Source organism: Dermochelys coriacea, chromosome 2 (assembly GCF_009764565.3).
Source record: "Dermochelys coriacea isolate rDerCor1 chromosome 2, rDerCor1.pri.v4, whole genome shotgun sequence".
NCBI lineage: Eukaryota > Metazoa > Chordata > Testudines > Dermochelyidae > Dermochelys > Dermochelys coriacea.
This window is the reverse complement of record NC_050069.1, coordinates 204,611,127-204,631,365: the sequence shown is the minus strand read 5'-3', so window position 1 is coordinate 204,631,365 and position 20,239 is coordinate 204,611,127. Positions and strand designations below refer to the sequence as shown.

The window sequence follows — 20,239 nt, the reverse complement described above, 5'->3', positions numbered from 1 at the left end:
AGTCAAGGGAAGAGATTTGTTATTCCCTTGAGGAACCGTTTAGTGGCTGAGTGCAAAAGTACTGAGTACCCATCTACGGTACTGTAAAATCCTGTAAAAGCTGCTAGGTGAACCCTGAGAGCACTCAGGGATAACCCCGATTTTTAAGGGTCAGAGCATATTCCAGAATATGTGGAAGAGCTGTTGACACTGGAGAGACTGGTTGGGACGTGCAGGAAATCTTGAACCTGGACCATTTCTGCAGGCAAGTGCGTTATGTGGAGAACTTTCTAATGGGTAGTATAGGGGTCGGCAACCTTTGAGAAGTGGCGTGCCAAGTCTTCATGATTTTAAGGTTTCGCATGCCAGTAATAAATTTTACATTTACGGGGCCCCTGACAGAACCCCAGACTGGCAGCGGGCTGAGCGGGGCTGGCGGCCAGGACCCTGGCTGGTAGGGGGCTGGGCGGCTGGAACTCCAGACCAGCAGCAAAATGAGCAGGGCGGGTTGCTGGTATTCCAGACTGGCAGCAGTCTGAGCGGGGCTGATGTCCAGTACCCGGCTGGCAAGGGGCTGGTGGTCGGAACCCCATACCATCAGCGGGCTGAACGGAGTGGTGGACAGAACCCCAGACTGGCAGTAGCTCACCTGCTGCCGGTCTGGGGTTCCGTCTGCTGGCTCCTGCCAGGCGGGGTCCCGGCTACCGGCCCCTCTCAGCCCGCTGCTGGCCTGGGGTTCTGTTCACTCAGGCAGGCAACGGGCTGAGTGGGGCCGGCAGCAGGGACCCCGGCTGGCAGCAGTGTGCCAGTAAAAATCGGCATGTGTGCCGCAGGTTGCTGACCCCTGGGGTAGTAGAATATCTTGCTCTTCCTTTGAGCACGAGCTCTATAGGTGCTGGAACCACATAGAAGCCATGCTTTGAGGTGGAGGATCCTCAGGTTGGGATTATGGTATTTGTCTTGTGCTGTGAGACAGTTTAAAAGCATGCCCTATCCTATGATGTCTCTGTGGTAAGGAGTGACGAAGGTGGCACCTGAAAGAAGGGGATCCCTTTGCATTCATTGCCTGGGTTCTTCCACCAGTCCAGGGAGTTCTTGATTGTGGTGGGCAGTGACGGGTCTATCCAAGCTGTCCCTATTCGACCTGTAAACCGAGCTGAATCACAGCTGAAGGCATCGCATGTGAAGTCTGGCATGTGGATTCACTGCTGTGCCAGCTGCCATATGCCCCAGGAGTGGGAGGCAGATTGTGTCTGGCACTTGAGGGCTGCACTGAGTAAGCAATATATAAGTAAGTCTATAAGTAATACTAGGGACAGAAATATGCCCTGAAGTAGGAAGGGTTTGTCCTGTAGTGCATCTAGGTCGGCCCCTATGAATTCTAGATGTTGCACTGGTGTGAGGGTCGAATTCTGGCCATTCATCTGTAGGCCCAGTTCCGTGAATGAGCGCATCATGCCCTCAGTGTCTTGATGGTCCTGAAGCGACCAGGCACTGAAGAGAGTTGTCTAGATAAGGATAGATCATTATCCCTTAAGATCTTAAATATGTGGGCATCTCTGAGAGAACTTTGAAAAATATTCTCAGGGCTGATGAAAGTCCAAAGGGAAGGACCCTGTTCTGGTGACGGAATGATAATTGATAATGTGACCATCTTGAACTTCTGAATTTTGACAAACTTGTTGAGAACTCTGAGGTCCAAGATGGACCTCCAACCTCCCTTCCTTCTGGGTATCAGAAAGTACTGAAAGTAAACCCCTTTCCCGTACATGTTGAGGTACTGGTACTGGGGAAACAACTGTTACCAGAGTGAACCTGAGGAAATGTCTATGAGCCAGTAGTACTGAGATGTGAAAATTGCCATCTTGTAGGTCGAGGGCTGAAAACCAGTCTCCCTGTTCTGGTGACGGAATGATAATTGATAATGTGACCATCTTGAACTTCTGAATTTTGACAAACTTGTTGAGAACTCTGAGGTCCAAGATGGACCTCCAACCTCCCTTCCTTCTGGGTATCAGAAAGTACTGAAAGTAAACCCCTTTCCCGTACATGTTGAGGTACTGGTTCTATGGCTCCTAACTATTTCCTGCTGTAGTCGAGTTCTGTGAGAAGGGTCCCTGAAAAGGAATGGGGAAGAGTATTGTAGAGGGGGCAGGGAAGTGAACTGGATGGAAAAACCAGATCTGATGATCTCTACAACCCATCTGTCCAACTTTATGAGCTCCCAACCACTGTGGAACGTTGCCAAAGGTGACCAAATGGGTACATGGTCACAGGTAGTAGCGCGGAGTGGTCTTGCAGTGCCTCAACCTGCCTGTCAAAAGTGATGCTTAGGGGCACATGGTTGGATTGAGGACTGGGCACCTGAAGGCTTTTGTTTCGAGAACTTTCCCTTTTTCTTCTGGGGTTTAGTGGCATTGTGACGGGAATAAGGCCTCCGATAGCACTGAGAGCTAAACCATCTTTTTTGCCCCAGTGTGTAGATTCCCAGTGCCCTGGAGAGTGGTCCTGGAAACCTTCAAGGAGTGGAGAGAGGCATCTGTCTTCTCGGCGAAGAGCTTCATCCCCTCAAAAGAGAGGTCATCCACTGTGATCTGCACCTTCTTCGGGAATCCCGAGAGGTGGAGCCACAGGGCTCATCTCATCATCGTATCTGTGGAGATGATCTTGGTAGCAATGTGGGTGGAGTCAAGGGACGATTGCAAAATTGTTTTTCCCACCAGTTGTCCTTCCTGGATGATGGCACTGAAGGAATACTGGGAACTCTCCGGCAACTTATCAATAAAGTAATGTAATTTATTTAATTCATGTACTCATACTTTGCCAAGAGTGCCTGGTAGTTGGCAATTCAAAACTGTAAGGTAGGTGAGGAATACACTTTCCTACCAAAGAGCTTCCAGTCTCTGTCACAGGGTGTCGTCCTAGAGTCGTGCTGTTGGCTGTGAGATTTCACAGAGTCCACCATAATGGAATTGGGTGGGTGAACAGGAACTCTGATTCCTTTGTAGGGACATAATATTTTTTGTCTGCCCATTTGTATGTTGGGGCCACCAAGGCTGGGGTTTACCACATCATCTTAGCTCGATCTAGGATGGCCTCATTGATTGGGAGGGCAATTTTGGAGGCAGATGAGGGCTGGGGGATGTCAATTAGCTGGTGGTGTGTATTTTTAACCTCCTCCAATATTATGCAGAGGATGTCTGCCACTCTCTTCAACAGATCTCGGAACAAGCGGAAGTCATCTGTCATGGAAGGTGGTGACAGCATGACTGCTTTGTCCGGTGAAGAAGGGGATGGCCTTCAGTGTGACCTCTTCCTCCTCCACTTCTTGGGGTTCTGAGGCCTGCGATGCTGTAGCTGAGAGGGCATACCTCGGAAGCTCTCAAGTGATACTTGGTGCCCAAAAGGCAGGTTGTTGGTGAGCCACCCAGGGGTCCCAGTATGGCCACTACAATGGCACAGAGCCTGGTGGAGGTGCCCATGGGTGACCATACCAAGATGGTGATGGGGCTGTCTGGTGGTACATTCTCAAACTCTGTTAATATTGGGCCATCTATGGAACTTGGGAGGAGTACAGAGAAACCCTGTCCGACTTACTCACCGATCCCTAACTCAATATCAGAGGGGCATGACATGTTGGGGAATACTCCATGGTTGGCCATGGCTCGGTGCCATGATCTCGATACCGAGGGACGAAGAGCCAGGAGCTTCCAACATAGCCAGGTCACTGGCCTGATGGAATTCTACCTTTACCGAGCACCCGGGTCTTGGTGGTGGTGCGAGGGGAAATGGGGACATCACCCATACTGATCTCTTTGGTGCTGGATGGGCCAATGCTGCCACAGGTAACGAGACAACAGCTCGTATACCAGGAGCATGTTAGGGGGTTTGCCATTGTCTCTCTGTCCCGAAGATTTGGTGCCCATGCCCAAAGGGTCTGTGGGCCTATCAATGGCACTGGACACTGATGGTTGTTGTGAGGCATTGATGCCGGGTGATCCTTGTGCCAACAGTTGCGAGGATACCAAGTGAGAGGGTGATTGCTTTTGGCTATCCCTGGGCTCGCTGAGGGGACTTCCTGCTTTCTTTTTTGACTTGGGAGTGGAGTCCCCAAACTGTTTCTTTGACCCACTACTTGAAGTTGAAGGTTGAGGGGAAGACTCAAGCCCTTCTGGAGGGCTGGAGTCAGAGAACCATCTCCATAAAAATGATTTTCTGGTGGAGCTCTCTGTCCTTGTAAAATCTCAGTCAGAGCTGCTGGCAGAGGGAACTCTTTTGTTGGATGTGGCACTGACTGAGACAGTGAATGCACTGAGTATGTTTACCGGGGACCAGGATTGAATCACTGCAAGTGCGATGCTTCTTGAAGTCTGAAGAGTTGAGCATATCCTTGTCCAGGGGTGCCGCCCACACCCAGGGTCTACACAAGAAGGAAGTCATTTCTTTTTTTCTTGTTGTTGTTGTTGTTGTTATCGGGTTGTTTTTTTCTTTAGGGCATGGACAAATAGAAGTCAAAGAAGGCTAAAGGGTTTCTAAAAGCTAAAGATTAACAACTGAAAAGGAGAGTTAACGATCCGCTAATGGACAGCTAAAGGCTCTGTCTCTAGCCAGGGGCAGTTGAGAAGGAAGCAAGGAAGGTTAGCCCACACGCGCTGCCTAGCTTCCTGGTGCAGCGCGAGGCGAGACAGAGCATGTGTGGGACCAATGGACACCGCTACCGAAGTTTTCTGATCAGCAGCATAGGGACACAGACAACACCTACAGGGGAATCTTATAGGGACACTACTCGAAGAAGAAACAACAGGCACAACACCACTTTTGTAACTGCTGCCACAGCTAGTTGGTGACTGTTCAGCAAGGCATGCTAATCTAGAAGAGCTATGCCAGGACAGACGTTGGCTTTATTTTATCAGGTGTCCAATATATTTTGCAATCGACCACTCCCTTACCCGGGGCCCAAGAAAACAATAAGCATTCTGTCTTGCCCATCATGGTTACAACCCACTATACATTAATATAAATGAACAACATAACTTCAGCTTTCAAAACATCTAGGATAACCATGAGCTCTGAAAACCAGGAATGCCTCTTTTACAGGATCTGCACTGATCAGATTTACAGAATACCGTGCTTTGTTTTTGTAAAGAATAGCATACTGTCACCTCAAGGAGCTGTCAGTCAGCTGAGCTGGTAAAACCAGAATAGGTGAGTGCATATGTGCCTGAGGGACCACTCCTGGATCTGTTATTATGGTCTACCTAAAGCCTCCCCCTTAGCAGCCATCTATAGCCAGTTCTCCCCACACATAGAGAGTCAGAGCAATGTACAGCGTGAGACTGTAGGCACTAGTTGGAAGTGCAGGTGTCTATTGGACTTTGAGCTGATATTCATGTTTCTAGTCATCTCAATTAGATCATGAGAGAGCACCAGATAGTGGAATTGTATTGAAAGCATTAGGGAATAAAAGGAAGAAAGGTGGGTGAGGGTGAAAACAGACAACCTCCAATCCTGCAAATGCTTTGCATGGTTTAACTTTATGCACTTGAATAGTCCCCCCTGACTTCAGGGGGCCCATTCATGTACTTAAACATGTGCACAAGTGTTTGTTGAATGAGAGCCTAAGAGCAGATGCGACAAAGAGAAAGAATGTGTGTGACAGAAGGAAACTGAGGAAAGATACAATGGTGAGAACTGAGGAAGAAAAAGGCAGATGGTTGAAGCAAGGGGAAGAAGACACATCCACACCTTAACTGCTAGACCCATCTATGCACACCTCCAGGCTTGAATAGAGACTGGGAACAGATGAGTTATTACACAAAGTAAAACTATTTCCCCATGTTATTTCTCCCCTCCACCCCACCCCCCAATGTTCCTCAGATGTTCTTGTTAAGTGCTGGAAATAGCCTACCTTGCTTGTCACCATGAAAGGTTTTCCTCCCTCCCCCCCGCTGCTGGTGATGGCTCATCTTAAGTGATCACTCTCCTTACAGTGTGTATGATAAAACCCATTGTTTCATGTTCTCTGTGTGTGTATATCAATCTCCCCTCTGTATTTTCCACCAAATGCATCCGATGAAGTGAGCTGTAGCTCACGAAAGCTTATGCTCAAATAAATTTGTTAGTCTCTAAGGTGCCACAAGTCCTCCTTTTCTTTTTGTGAATACAGACTAACACGGCTGCTACTCTGAAACCTGTCATTATGCAAGGCACTGAATTTAGCCGTATGGAGTGGAAATCTGTCAACTTCATGAAAAAACTCACACAGATACAGACAGACATCATCTTCCTCTCCAAATGCAAACAGATGGACATCATACCAAAAGAACTGAAGGTAAAAAATCCATTACAATCTACATACAACACAGACTATGCTGACAGCTTGTGCCACACACTCTCAAAGAAACTGCGGAACCACCTGATCAACATCCTCTACAGCAAACAGGGAAAGATTAAGAATGAGCTCTCAAAACTGGATACTCTCATAAAGAACCAACCTTCCACACAAACTTCCTCGTGGCTGGACTTTACAGAAACTAGACAAGCCATTTACAACACACACTTTGCTACAAAAGAAAAAGGACACTAAGCTATCTAAACTACTACATGCCACAAGGGGCCACAACAGTGGTTCCCATAACCCACCCAGCAATATTGTTAATCTATCCAACTATATTCTTAACCCAGCAGAAGAATCTGTCCTATCTCGGGGCCTCTCCTTTTGCCCCTCCACCCCCACGAACATGATACAGTTCTGTGGTGACCTAGAATCCTATTTTTGACGTCTCCGACTCAAGGAATATTTCCAACACACCTCTGACCAACATATTAACCCACAGAGACCTTCCTACCAACACTACAAAAAGAAGGATTCTGGGTGGACTCCTCCTGAAGGTCGAAACTACGGACTGGACTTCTACATAGAGTGCTTCCGCTGACGTGCACGAGCTGAAATTGTGGAAAAGCAGCATCACTTGCCCCATAACCTCAGCCATGCAGAATACAGTGCCATCCACAGCCTCAGAAACAACTCTGACATCATAATCAAAAAGGCTGACAAAGGAGGTGCTGTCGTCATCATGAATAGGTCGGAGTATGAACAAGAGGCTACTAGGCAGCTCTCCAACACCACTTTCTACAAGCCATTACCCTCTGATCCCACTGAGAGTTACCAAAAGAAACTACAGCATTTGCTCAAGAAACTCCCTGAAAAAGCACAAGAACAAATCCGCACAGACACACCCCTAGAACCCCGACCTGGGGTATTCTATCTGCTACCCAAGATCCATAAACCTGGAAATCCTGGATGCCCCATCATCTCAGGCATTGGCACCCTGACAGCAGGATTGTCTGGCTATGTAGACTCCCTCCTCAGGCCCTACGTTACCAGCACTCCCAGCTATCCTAGAGACACCACTGACTTCCTGAGGAAACTACGATCCATGGGTGATCTTCCTAAAAACACCATCCTAGACACTATGGATGTAGAAGCCCTCTACACCAACATTCCACACAAAGATGGACTACAAGCCGGCAGGAACACTATCCCCAATAATGTCATGGCTAACCTGGTGGCTGAACTTTGTGACTTTGTCCTCACCAATAACTATTTCACATTTGGGGACAATGTATACCTTCAAATCAGCGGCACTGCAATGGGTACCCGCATGGCCCCACAGTATGCCAACATTTTTATGGCTGACTTAGAACAACGCTTCCTCAGCTCTCGTCCCCTAATGCCCCTACTCTACTTGCGCTACATTGATGACATCTTCATCATCTGGACCCATGGAAAAGAAGCCCTTGAGGAATTCCACCATGATTTCAACAATTTCCATCCCACCATCAACCTCAGCCTGGACCAGTCCACACAAGAGATCCACTTCCTGGACACTACGGTGCTAATAAGCGATGGTCACATAAACACCACCCTATATCAGAAACCTACTGACCGCTATTCCTACCTACATGCCTCTAGCTTTCATCCAGATCATACCACACGATCCACTGTCTACAGCCAAGCGCTACGATATAACCGCATTTGCTCCAACCCCTCAGACAGAGACAAACACCTACAAGATCTCTATCATGCATTCCTACAACTACAATACCCACCTGCTGAAGTGAAGAAACAGATTGACAGAGCCAGAAGAGTACCCAGAAGTCACCTACTACAGGACAGGCCCAACAAAGAAAATAACAGAATGCCACTAGCCATCACCTTCAGCCCCCAACTAAAACCTCTCCAACGCATCATCAAGGATCTACAACCTATCCTGAAGGATGACCCATCACTCTCACAGATCTTGGGAGACAGGCCAGTCCTTGCTTACAGACAGCCCCCCAATCTGAAGCAAATACTCACCAGCAACCACACACCACACAACAGAACCACTAACCCAGGAACCTATCCTGGCAACAAAGCCCGTTATCAACTCTGCCCACATATCTATTCAGGGGACACCATCATACGGCCTAATCACATCAGTCACATTATCAGAGGCTCGTTCACCTGCGCATCTACCAATGTGATATATGCCATGTGCCAGCAATGCCCCTCTGCCATATACATTGGTCAAACTGGACAGTCTCTACGTAAAAGAATAAATGGACACAAATCAGACGTCAAGAATTATAACATTCAAAAACCAACTGGAGAACACTTCAATCTCTCTGGTCACTTGACTACAGACCTGAGGGTGGCTATTCTTCAACAAAAAAATTTTAAAAACAGACTCCAACGAGAGACTGTGGAATTGGAATTAGTTTGCAAACTGGATACAATTAACTTAGGCTTGAATAGAGACTGGGAATGGATGAGTCATTACACAAAGTAAAACTATTTCCCCGTTATTTCTCCCCCCCACCACACCCCCCACTGTTCCTCAGATGTTCTTGTTAACTGCTGGAAATAGCCTACCTTGCTTGTCACCATGAAAGGTTTTCCTCTTCCCCCCCCCCGCTGCTGGTGATGGCTCATCTTAAGTGATCACTCTCCTTACAGTGTGTATGATAAAACTCATTGTTTCATGTTCTCTCTGTGTGTATATCAATCTCCCCTCTGTATTTTCCACCAAATGCATCCGATGAAGTGAGCTGTAGCTCACGAAAGCTTATGTTCAAATAAATTTGTTAGTCTCTAAGGTGCCACAAGTATTCCTTTTCTTTTTTCCCTGACCTCCAGTAATCCCATATAAAATTCCCATGGTATCCTGAGTTTATACCACGATTAACTGTAAATAAGCTATTTTTATTTTTAAAAATAAGTATCATCTCAAACTATTACATTTTTGTAAACATTAGCAACATCTCAAAGTCTTTGCTTTGTTTACATGCGAGGAGAAAGAACTAAGGTGAAAAGGTGGAAGGTACCCAAGGCAAATGTTTCCGACCACCTCTTTCTTACACGATGCTAATATCTGCAAAATGGTCATTACAAAAAGACAGTGATGTGTCTGGGTACAGCAAAGTCTCAAGGCAGATAAGGAATCTGTGTTCATCAGCTGCTCCATATATATATGAATTTACTTTCTCTTTGATCGTAGTAGTAACATTTGACACCACTTTAGAGACCTGACTTTACATTTCTATAGCCATTTGGGCTTGGTTTCTCAAAAAACTAAATCACAGCACTTTTAGACTAATTTGTTTGCCATAATTTAGAATTACCGATCAACTGTAGCTTATCAAAGGAAAACAGAAAAAATATCCATTTAGAAAAACAAACAATACAGTCAACTAATATAGAAAACAGCAATCATTACCATTCTCACTACCTATACAAAAAGTTTATACATAGTTAATGATTTCCAGTCTTTTTGGTCTTTAAATCACATCTAATAGTTCTATCTTAAACAATAATGAGAAGTCTCAAATCATTGTAAACCAGTGACAGAATACTGGACTAAAGAAAAATAGCAATTACAGATACACAAAGATGCTTATTACCCTTCATTTTACTGAAATGGAATGGTCTTTAAGAGAATATATGGATGCTGTACATTACTGAAGCATAACTGTAGGATTTTTGCAACTATGAAGTTCCTTGTGCCCCGACTGGTTGTGGATCTCTAACTTGCATCACTACTGTTATTTGTCAGTAACAGTACAGCATGCAAATCCCTGTTCTGCTACTTGTGCAGGAAGTTGTAAATAATCATTGTATGGTAACTTTTATAATAACTGTAGCATGATTACAGATCTTTCTGCTCTGACTGACCCCCGCAAATCTCTGTTCTGACTGATTACTGTATTTAGAGGGTGTTTTTACAACATGATGGCTAACATGTAACAGCTAGCATGTTGTAAAATCCTAGTGTAGACAGGGCAACCCTTGGGTTCACCTAAATCTAGATAGAACTACAACTTGCTCTGTTTAGGTTAGGATTTCACAATGTGTCAGCTGTCATGATGTAGGCTTCAGAGTAGCAGCCGTGTTAGTCTGTATCAGCAAAAAGAAAAGGAGGACTTGTGGATGAAGTGAGCTGTAGCTCACGAAAGCTTATGTTCAAATAAATTTGTTAGTCTCTAAGGTGCCACAAGTCCTCCTTTTCTTCTTGTCATGATGTAGATACTCACCTTTTTCCTAGTGTAGACATACCCAGTGTTTTCAAGCTGTCTCAGCTCGTTCACTCCTTTTATCTGAAGCAGACAACCTCCAAAATTTACAAGGACCTCACTTTATTACCACCCTTCCCCACAAAAAATGGGGACAAAAAACGGGGCTGTGAAATTGCTGAAAGGGGAACATAATTTTTAAAAAGATCAAAAATCATTGGAATTGTTTCCCTCCAGGCCCCAATCTGCTTCCACTGAAGCGAATAGGAGTTTTATCAAAGATTCAATAGGAGCATGATTGGGACATCTGACATGTGAGTCAGGTGGGGCCCTGCTTCAACTGAGAGACATTAAGGAATTCATTGGGTTTCAGTTTCTCCTTCAGCCCACATACAACTGTCACTATGCAAGGACTTTGACTTTTACAGATTGTAGAGCCTTGCTGGGGCAGTTTCTGCAGTGCCCCAAGTCTGAGTTGGGATTGCTAAGGAACTACTTAGCTGGACTTCAGCCAGGCACTTAGAAAAATGCTTCAAATTACTCTATACAGGAAAAGCAAGGCTACTATGACTGTCCTTTTGAGTTCTGCTCAACCAATAGCCACTGGCCACATGATGACTGATAAGAAGCTAGAATTGGCCCACCCGGACCCTTGATATGGCAGGTAAGGAGGACGAGGACATTTGGGTCATAGATGTGCAAAGTATTATTTTTATATTATTTTTATTTTCCTCCCGATATATTTTCAGCTCTGACAAAAAGCGACTTCCAACCGTGTGCTTACTGTGGAGGCTCAGGAGAACCAACATCAGCCTTCAAGCTCATTATCCACTAGAAGATGCTTGGAGGTAGACAGAAATGAATACACAGAGTCTACATACTCCTCCCTTATAACAAACAACGTTATCTCCTTGGTGGCCATTAGACCAAGAAGCAGAAGTCTGTCTCCTGTACAGTGCATTGTACTGTGGCTGAGGTTTAGATCACCCACTATTTATTTTGTTGACTGTAAAAAAAAATTTAATTGAGAAGTGTAAGGAAATAGAAACATTTTAAGCCTCAAGAAAAAAGTCAGTATTTCTTAAAAGGAGTATGGGCTCTCTCTGGATGTAATGCCAATTGTCAAAAGCAAATATGTTTTAAGCTATTAACTGTAATCAAAATGAGACACCAGCATTCAGAAAGGAATGAGATATGGATCAATCACAGAACATTTTACAGTGAATATTATGTTCCTTCATTAGTACTCAGCTAGTACTGTTACACAAGAGCTTTATGCCTGATAGCCAGAGTCAACTATAAGGAAAGTTATACAGCCCAAAATATAATAATAGCCATTTAGGAGAGAGAAGAAAATAACATCTAGAGGGACAGGTAAGGTTTAGTGTTAAGTTGTTTTATCCACTATTTCCTCCATAAACTTTTTTTTTTTAAATTCTTTTAAAAGATGGAAAAATCTTATTTGTATATTCTCTACAGCCACAATTTCTAAACTGAATCACATTAAGGTGCAAACATACCACAGTACACAAAACAGTCTAAGTTCAGCAGCAAGTTGACTATTTCAGTTACAGAAATGTTAATCTATAGAAATACCAGATCAAATCAATATAAAAAGTTGCTCCCTCTTGGGCAAATTTTTGACAGCAAGATTCCGTTTGAGATTTGTGGAATTCCATGCCACATCCTGGGGTTTTTTCTTATGTCTCATTTTTACCTTTGCTCAGCTGAACTGGCATGCTTTCTGATTTCATCATTCTCTGCTGTTGCTGCTGCGCCTGAAGGTGTTGGTGCTGGAGGGGCTCCACAGTGCTCCTGATGGGCATTACAGCAGAAGGAAAGCTGCTGCTGCTAGCACTAATAGCTGGGCCTGCAGGACTACCTGAAGCCATAGCTGGGGCAATCAGCTTTCGACCAAAATTAAGCAAGCTATTGGAGACTTTATTAATGTTCAGTGGAGCAACCTTTGCACTGGCTCTGAAAAATAAAATGGAAATGAAAATATCATGATCATTAGTAATTTATAGAGCATTACAAATATATGCAGCATTTTACAAAGAGTGGAAAAAATCTTCTAAGGCACAAGGACATTACACATATTGAATTTTACATACACACATGAATTTGTGCATAAATACAAATACAGTGTCAACAGAGGGCAAATACTGAGAAGGTTGTAAAGTGGGTGATCATGATGGAGTTTAATATAACTGAAAGCTTTATACTGAAAAGAGTATTTATACTCTGTCATATTCCCACCCATATTGAATGCTGTAATATGTTGACAAAAGCAATACTGCTACATTATGGAGTGAGGATAGTTTGTGCATTTTTATGGCATCCTCTGACTCTTAGTAAAACCAGGCCACATATAAACAATGTTTTTTTGGAATGGCGCTTCGAAAAAGTTAGACTACTCTATGGCATGTGTATTACTATTCTGATTATTCTGTGTTGTTCTTCTGCTCCTCCATTTGTGTTATGCAGTAGGTCAAAGCATCAATGCCTTGTTGCTTTCACAGCCTACCAGAGGTCAAGGCTTCACTTCCCTACTAGCCCTTATGGGCTGTGCCAATTCAATTACTGTATATGATCCGTCAAGATCTCCAAAAATTCCAGGCCTGGTAATCAGCACAGATAAGTCATATCCATGATTCCAGGACAGACTGCAACGTGTCGTTCTCCTTCCAAGACATTGTATAGCCAGTAAAACTGTGGGGTCCTGGTTCATGACTAGGGTTTCTAGGTAACATGATAATACAAATAATTGCTCCAAGTTGATGAGGATCTATAGTCTAAAGCCTGACCTCAGTGCTAAATGCACTCAGAGCACTGAAGTCAGAAAGTGTATCAAGTATATCAGAGTCAAGACTCATGCCCCAGCCTCAATGCTCTTAGCTATCAGTGTGTGCCCTGAACCTGCTGACGATGGTGGGTTCAGCACAAGCCTGGTTGGCATCTGCTCAGGCAGCATTTGATATTCCCCTCTTCATCTTCCAAACAGCAATCTGAGTTGTCTGTATGGGATGATAAGGACAATGAGCAGGAGGGAATAGGGTGAATGGCTCTTCCAATGACAAGTATATGGGATGTCTACTTAGACTGTAAGCTTCGCAGGACAGGGATCTTCTTTTTGTTCTGTGTTCATAAAGCGCCTAGCATGGTGGGGGTCCTGATTTGTGACTAGGGCTATAAGTGTGTGCTACCATAATAAAAATGCAAATGGCACATCCACCGTTTCCCCTTATTCGGTGAGAGAGTGACTAAGGCTGTTCCATTTACTTTGGAAATAATTTGGGACTTCAGAGGAGATATTTTGCTGAGGAAGGATCTCCTTGTAGATAGGATGTCAGTACCCATGTATCTAGTCCTGATCTATCTGATGAAGGACATTTGACAATATCCACATACCATCCAGGAAGTCACCAAGGGGGAAGAATGGAGGTATGTGATGCCCAAGCACTCCTTAAGCTTACTTCCAGGCTCAACAAGAGGCTGGTGATGGATGTAGCTATAGCCAGAGGCAAGTCTGGCCATAAACAAGGCTTGATGCCCGCTGAGCATGATTCGCTCATCTTACAGACTTTGGCAAAGTCCAAACCAAGATGTGGATGAAGGCCCATAAGTAGGATGGATGCTCTCTCTCTAGTGCTCATGCTCTCTCAGATTTTAATCTTATCGACTCTGACTTGAAGTCAAACAACTTTTTAAGCAGTTTGACTCTAAGCCTAGACTTTCTCTGTAGAAAGTCTCTGTAGAACCTCATTCTGGAGATAAATAGGGAGGAGGTTTTAAAAAAAACAAACTAAAAAAATACTGGGAATTTTGGATGATATTCTTATGCACATTCAAGTTCCTACTATATCCATACTAATTCATTCTTACTGCATATTTGTTTAAAATTCACCAAAACATTGCAAAATTTTATTTTGTCCCAGTACAATGATTAAGGATAATCTTCTTTTAACATATTTTTTCTGATTCTTTAGCACAGCCATTTAGATCATAGTTAAGAAAAAAAAAGTCATTAAAAGCAAAATCTTGGTGATTTTTGTGATGGTGAAATTCCTGCAAAGGCCATCCCAATCATTTATCATATATTGCTTGAATATCAATTGTCTGATCAAATAGAAATGGCTTTGCTGATTTCTGGGTTATCTTAACACTTTCACTGGGAATTAGAAGCTGTTTTTCTTCTCCCTTATTTTGAAGAGCTTAAATTGTTCAGCAAATTTTCTTGTTCTTAATGATGCAAATAACTTAAGTGCATTAAAAATAGCCACTGTAGTTATAAACAAAAGGGAACAGTTATAAGGATTACATTATGGCATATAGATCCAATTCTGAAATCATTATTCAGACAAGATCCTCTCTGGCAAATACTTAGCCTAATATACACCTCAAATAACCGAGTTGTGTGACTGAGTTTAATATGGGGTGGGAGGAAAAGAAAATGAATGTCATTTGTCAATATGATTTCGAAGGATAACATACTATACCTTAATTTCCATGAATTGTAGCTACTTTGAATAAGTTCAAATTGCACAGCATTTGCCAAAATCAAATGATTTCATTGAATGGAGCATTTCAATTTCCCACTCATACTTAGGGTGAAGTTTTCCTCAAATAGGTATTACAGCAATTCTCAAACTGTGTGCAAAACTGGCTGGCAATATTGTGGCTCTCTTTGTTCACATTTACAAGGACTGTGGGACAACATTCCTTCTCTCACAGAAAGAGAGGAAACAGAGCTCGCCACTTCATTATTACAGTATTCTTTTCTGGGCAGCTCATGAAATTGAACGATCAAGCTCAAAGCTGTTAATACCACATTCTTTAACTGAAGTAATGCTTAGCTGGAGTAGCCAGAATGAGAGCAAATTTATCAAAATTGTAAAAGACTGTTACATATCATCTGAGAATTAGATGAGGATTGGTTATTCAGCTTCAAACATATGTCAGGATTCCGGTCTCTTATGAACTGACCTTGCATTAGCAATGATCACTTCAGGACACGAACACAACAAGCCAAACAATAATTTTGGCACTTTAGTGGCTTGCCACGAAAAACTGTTGCTATTTTTTCCCTCAGATCCCAAAGTGGAGGTATGTGGTCTTTTCCTCAAGTTGCAGTTTCAGGAAATGCAAGCAATGACAGGGCATTAGGTATGCAGGACGAGATGCTTTGACACCAGATTGAAGTTCAGAAGAATAAGGGCACTATATCTATTTCCTACCACCTAAAGTAGTATATTAAGTTTATATACTAGTGCAAAGGATGACTGAAGCCATTAAACATGGATCAATGTCTACACTTGAGCCATCAAAATGTACCAAACATGCACGACAATTACAAGAAAAATGAGGATTGATTATATTATAGAGTTATCAGCAGATGCATTTAAAAGTAAGACATTGGTTTAAAAACATGAATGTCAAGGAGACGTGAATCCAATCTATGAAACAAACAATTTTGTTTCATCACAATAAGCATCATTGACCTTCACTATCAATGGTATATTTTTAAACAAGATGATTCAATCTCTTCAGTTTTCTGCTCAGATGAAAATGTTTTGTTTTAAGAAAGCCTTATCTCATCAGTAAGTAGCCATTAAAAGAGAAAAATCTACATGAATATGACACATTTAAAAGTTTTAAAAGAACAAAAAATTAAGCAATATAGTGTTGATTTGTAAAGATATTTTAAATGTATCATAGAATCTCAGAAATTAAAGATAAAAAAACCCTGTTTAGTTATCGAATCCATTCTTCACTCACTGCAGAGCCAATCCCTAATGATATATTTTCCAGTGCCTTGTTCACTATATTTTTTAATGAGGCCAACACTTCCTTTGGGAGAGTATATCAAAGTACAATACTATTGAAATGATACGGCCTAAATATTTCTTTGTTGAAATCCAGTCCTCCTAGTTATTCCCTCCTTGAGCTATGCTTCACAATTCCTCTACCACGCTGGTATTTATCCTCTTTGAATACTTGCAACAAAGTTATATTCCCACCAGCAGTTTAGCTGTCTTGATTAGTAGTTTTAAACTTCCATCATGTGTCATTCTGGCAACTCCTTAATTTTTGCTCTTATCAATGAACTCTCTCCATTGTATTGACATCTTTGTGATATACTGAGGCACTAGGGTCTGATGCAGTATTCTAGGAGTATTTCACCATGTCTATATAGTTATAAGAGAGTACCTCACTGTATGAATAAATTATAATATTTGCAATTAGCAAGGTATCAGGGGAATCCTTTGATCACTTTGCCTACAGGCAAGAAAGGTAAGGAGGAGTGGATGGACCCTTCTTCTATTTCCTAAATAATTAAAAAGTATTTAAACTACACGTAGCAAAAGCTGATCCTAATTAAGAGCTGTGCTCATACCAGTTCCATATGCCATCCACCCACCTCAACAGGTGGAGGAACTTGACTGGGGCAGCAGCGAAGGGGGATAGCCCCAGCAGCGAGGGAGGGCAACTCAATGATGGAAACCAGGTAGCTTGTTCCCTAAGGGAGTCACTGAAATGCACAGGCCAGATGTGGGGCAGGGAGTGCTGCTCACTGGTCAGCATTCCCCAGGTGCCAGGATTTCACCTAGAGCATGGGCCATGCTCTTTCTCAGCTCTATTCCAGCAGTCCCACCCAGTCACCCCGAACTTAAAATGGGAGAACAGTTTGGCAGATTCTGCGGGTCTAGCCCATTTCCTGCATGGGGGTCAGGAAGGAATTTTTTCTCCAATAGGGACAATTGGCAGAGGTCTGGGGAGCTTTTCACAGACCTTGCAGCACCTTCATGCCACAGTAGATTAAGGAAGAATGTGCTTAGTACCCAACTCAGCTACCTAGTTCAGTTAACTTGTCGCAACTTGTGGCCAGTTTCCAGTGCCATTAAAAGGATGAAAGACATGGTATTTTGGTGATGGGCTTTGGGGTCATGGAAGAGGGTGAGATCTTGTGGCCCTCAACAGCCAAGGTCCCCACAGCAGAGTCCTAGGGGTTAGGCTGAGGACAGCCACCCAGAGTTGCGGGTTATATGGTAGGAGCTCTGTAAACCCTAGGTGATGGACAGGTTTTGACTCTCCCCTATATTTAAACTTATTAAATGTTATGGCCTGCCAGTTAAAATTCATCCATATAACTGTCCTCATTTTGCTGCTGTGTCAGAATCAAAGCGCTCTATCTTCCAGTGCCACATGTAATGATTAGGATTAGGGCTGTCAATTAATCGCAGTTAACTCACATGATTAACTCAAAAAAATTAATCGCTATTAAAAAAAATTAATCACGATTAATCATACTTATAACAATAGAATACCAACTGAAATGTATTAAATATTTTTGGATGGTTTTCTACATTTTCAATATTGATTTCAATTACAGCACAGAATACAAAGTGTACACTGCTTACTTTATATTATTATTTTTGATTACAAAGATATGCACTGTAAAACTGATAAACAAAAAAAATAGTATTTTTCAGTTCACCTGATACAAGTACTCAAGTGCAATCTCTTTATCATGAAAGTGTAATTTACAAATGTAGATTTTTTTTGTTACATAACTGCACTCAAAAACAAAACAGTGTAAAACTTTAGAGCCTATAAGTTGACTCAGTCCTACTTCTTATTCTGCCAATTGCTAAGACAAACAAGTTTGTTTACACTGACGGGAGATACTGCTGCGTGCTTCTTATTTACAATGTCACCTGAAAGTGAGAACAGGCTTTTGCATGGCACTTTTGTAGTCGGCGTTGCAAAGTATTTACATGCCATAGATGCTAAACATTCAGATGCCCCTTAATGCTTTGGCCTCCATTCCAGAGGACATGCTTCCATGCTCATGATGCTTGTTAAAAAAAATAATGAATCAATTAAATTAGTGACTGTACTCCTTGGGGGGAGAATTGTATGTCTCCTGCTCTGTTTTACCTGCATTCTGCATATATTTCATATTATAATAGTCTCGGATAATGACCCAGCACGTGTTTATTTTAAGAACACTTTCACAGCAGATTTGACAAAAATGTATCAATGTGAGATATCTAAAAATAACTACAGCACTTGACCCAAAGTTTAAGAATCTCAAGTGCCTTCCAAAATCTGAGAGGGACGAGGTGTGGAACATCCTTTTAGAAGTCTTAAAAGAGCAACACACTGATGCGGAAACTACAAAATCCAAACCTCCAAAAAGAAAATCAACCTTCTGCTGGTAGCATCTGACTTAGATGATGAAAATGAACATGCATCAGACCGCACTGCTTTGGATAGTTATCAAGCAGAATCCATTATCAGAATGGAAGCATGTCCTCTGGAATGGTGATTGAAGCATGAAGGGACATATGAATCTTTAGCGCACCTGGCATGTAAATATCTTGCAACACCAGCTACAGCACTGCCATGTGAATGCCTGTTCTCACTTTCAGGTGACATTGTAAACAAGAAGCAGGCAGCATTTTCTCTTGCAAATTGTAACCAACCTTGTCTGAGTCATTGGTTGACCAAGAAGTAGGACTGAGTGGACTTGTTGGTTCTAAAGATTTACATTGTTTTATTTTTGAATGCAGTTTTTTTAACATAATTCTACATTTGTAAGTTCAACTTTTATGATAAAGAGATTGCACCACAATACTTGTATAACATGAACTGAAAAATATTTTTTTTGTTTTTTAAAGTGCAAATATTTGTAATAAATATAAAGTGAGCACTTTGTATTCTGCGTTGTAACTGAAATTAATATATTTCAAAATGTAGTGAACATCCAAAAATATTTAAAATAAATGGTATTCTATTCTCGTTTAACAGCGCGATTAATCATGATTAATTTTTTAAATTGCTTGACAGCCCTAGTTAGAATCCTCTCCTTCCAGGAAGCCTCAAGTGGGGAAGAAAGCTTTGCCAGCAGCTGCAGTACTGCTGTCATGCAAGTTCCATGATAACTGCAAAGAGAGCCACTAGCTCATAAGTTCCACAATTATACTTTAATGTTTCTACAGCATGGCCCATCTGAGACACAACAGAAAGCAGCTGCAGCACACCACAATTGTGTGTGGGACACAGAAATCCTACAGATCCTATATTTGAAAAAGAGACCAAGGAGCTCTTGAGAAGCAAACTGGATCAAGAAGTCTTGCAGTAGGAGTTAAAAGAGTGCCTGGGTGTTCCACGAAAGACCAGTATAATGAGAGAGAGGAAGAGAGAGAGAGAGAGAGAGAGAGAGAGAGGGAGAGAATGAATATAATAAGCTGCAGTTGGGCCTCCTAGAACAGTTTAAGAAAAATGCAGACTTGGAGGGTAGCAGAAGAGAGGTTGTAGAATCTTCTATATGACAGCTCAGGTGGAGACTATATTTTGGGATTTCCCTGTTCACCAGAAAGAATCAAAGTCCCCATACTACAAGCCAAAGATGCAGGAGCAGTAAGAATATTGTCCCTACAGATCAAGGAATGAGGCTGGGGTAATACAAAAAGAACACCATGATTTCTGAGGCAGGACATCCTCCTCTGGATAGCCATCTTTCTAAGTTTCTAAACAGGACAAATAGCTAGAACATTATGCATAGTAATGTAATGCTGCTAATCACATTGTGATGTAACATCACTGAATTTTTTAATCATTGTCACTTGATATCATCATAAGGCACAGAGAGAACCTAGAAAAAAAGAAGCTTCTCATGTTTTTTCCCGTCCCTCAAAAT

At 42.4% G+C, this 20,239-nt stretch overlaps 1 protein-coding gene across 13 annotated transcripts in view; it reads right to left on the bottom strand.

Moving 5' to 3' along the window:
- TBC1D5 (TBC1 domain family member 5) overlaps positions 1 to 20,239 on the bottom strand; it is a 488,374-nt gene that overhangs the window by 69,709 nt on the left and 398,426 nt on the right. For all 13 annotated transcript variants that reach the window (XM_038389865.2, XM_043509088.1, XM_038389866.2 and 10 more), the window contains one exon: positions 12,251 to 12,510. In XM_038389865.2, coding sequence (XP_038245793.1) covers positions 12,251 to 12,510 — 260 coding nt within the window. The remainder of the gene's footprint in view (positions 1 to 12,250; positions 12,511 to 20,239) is intronic.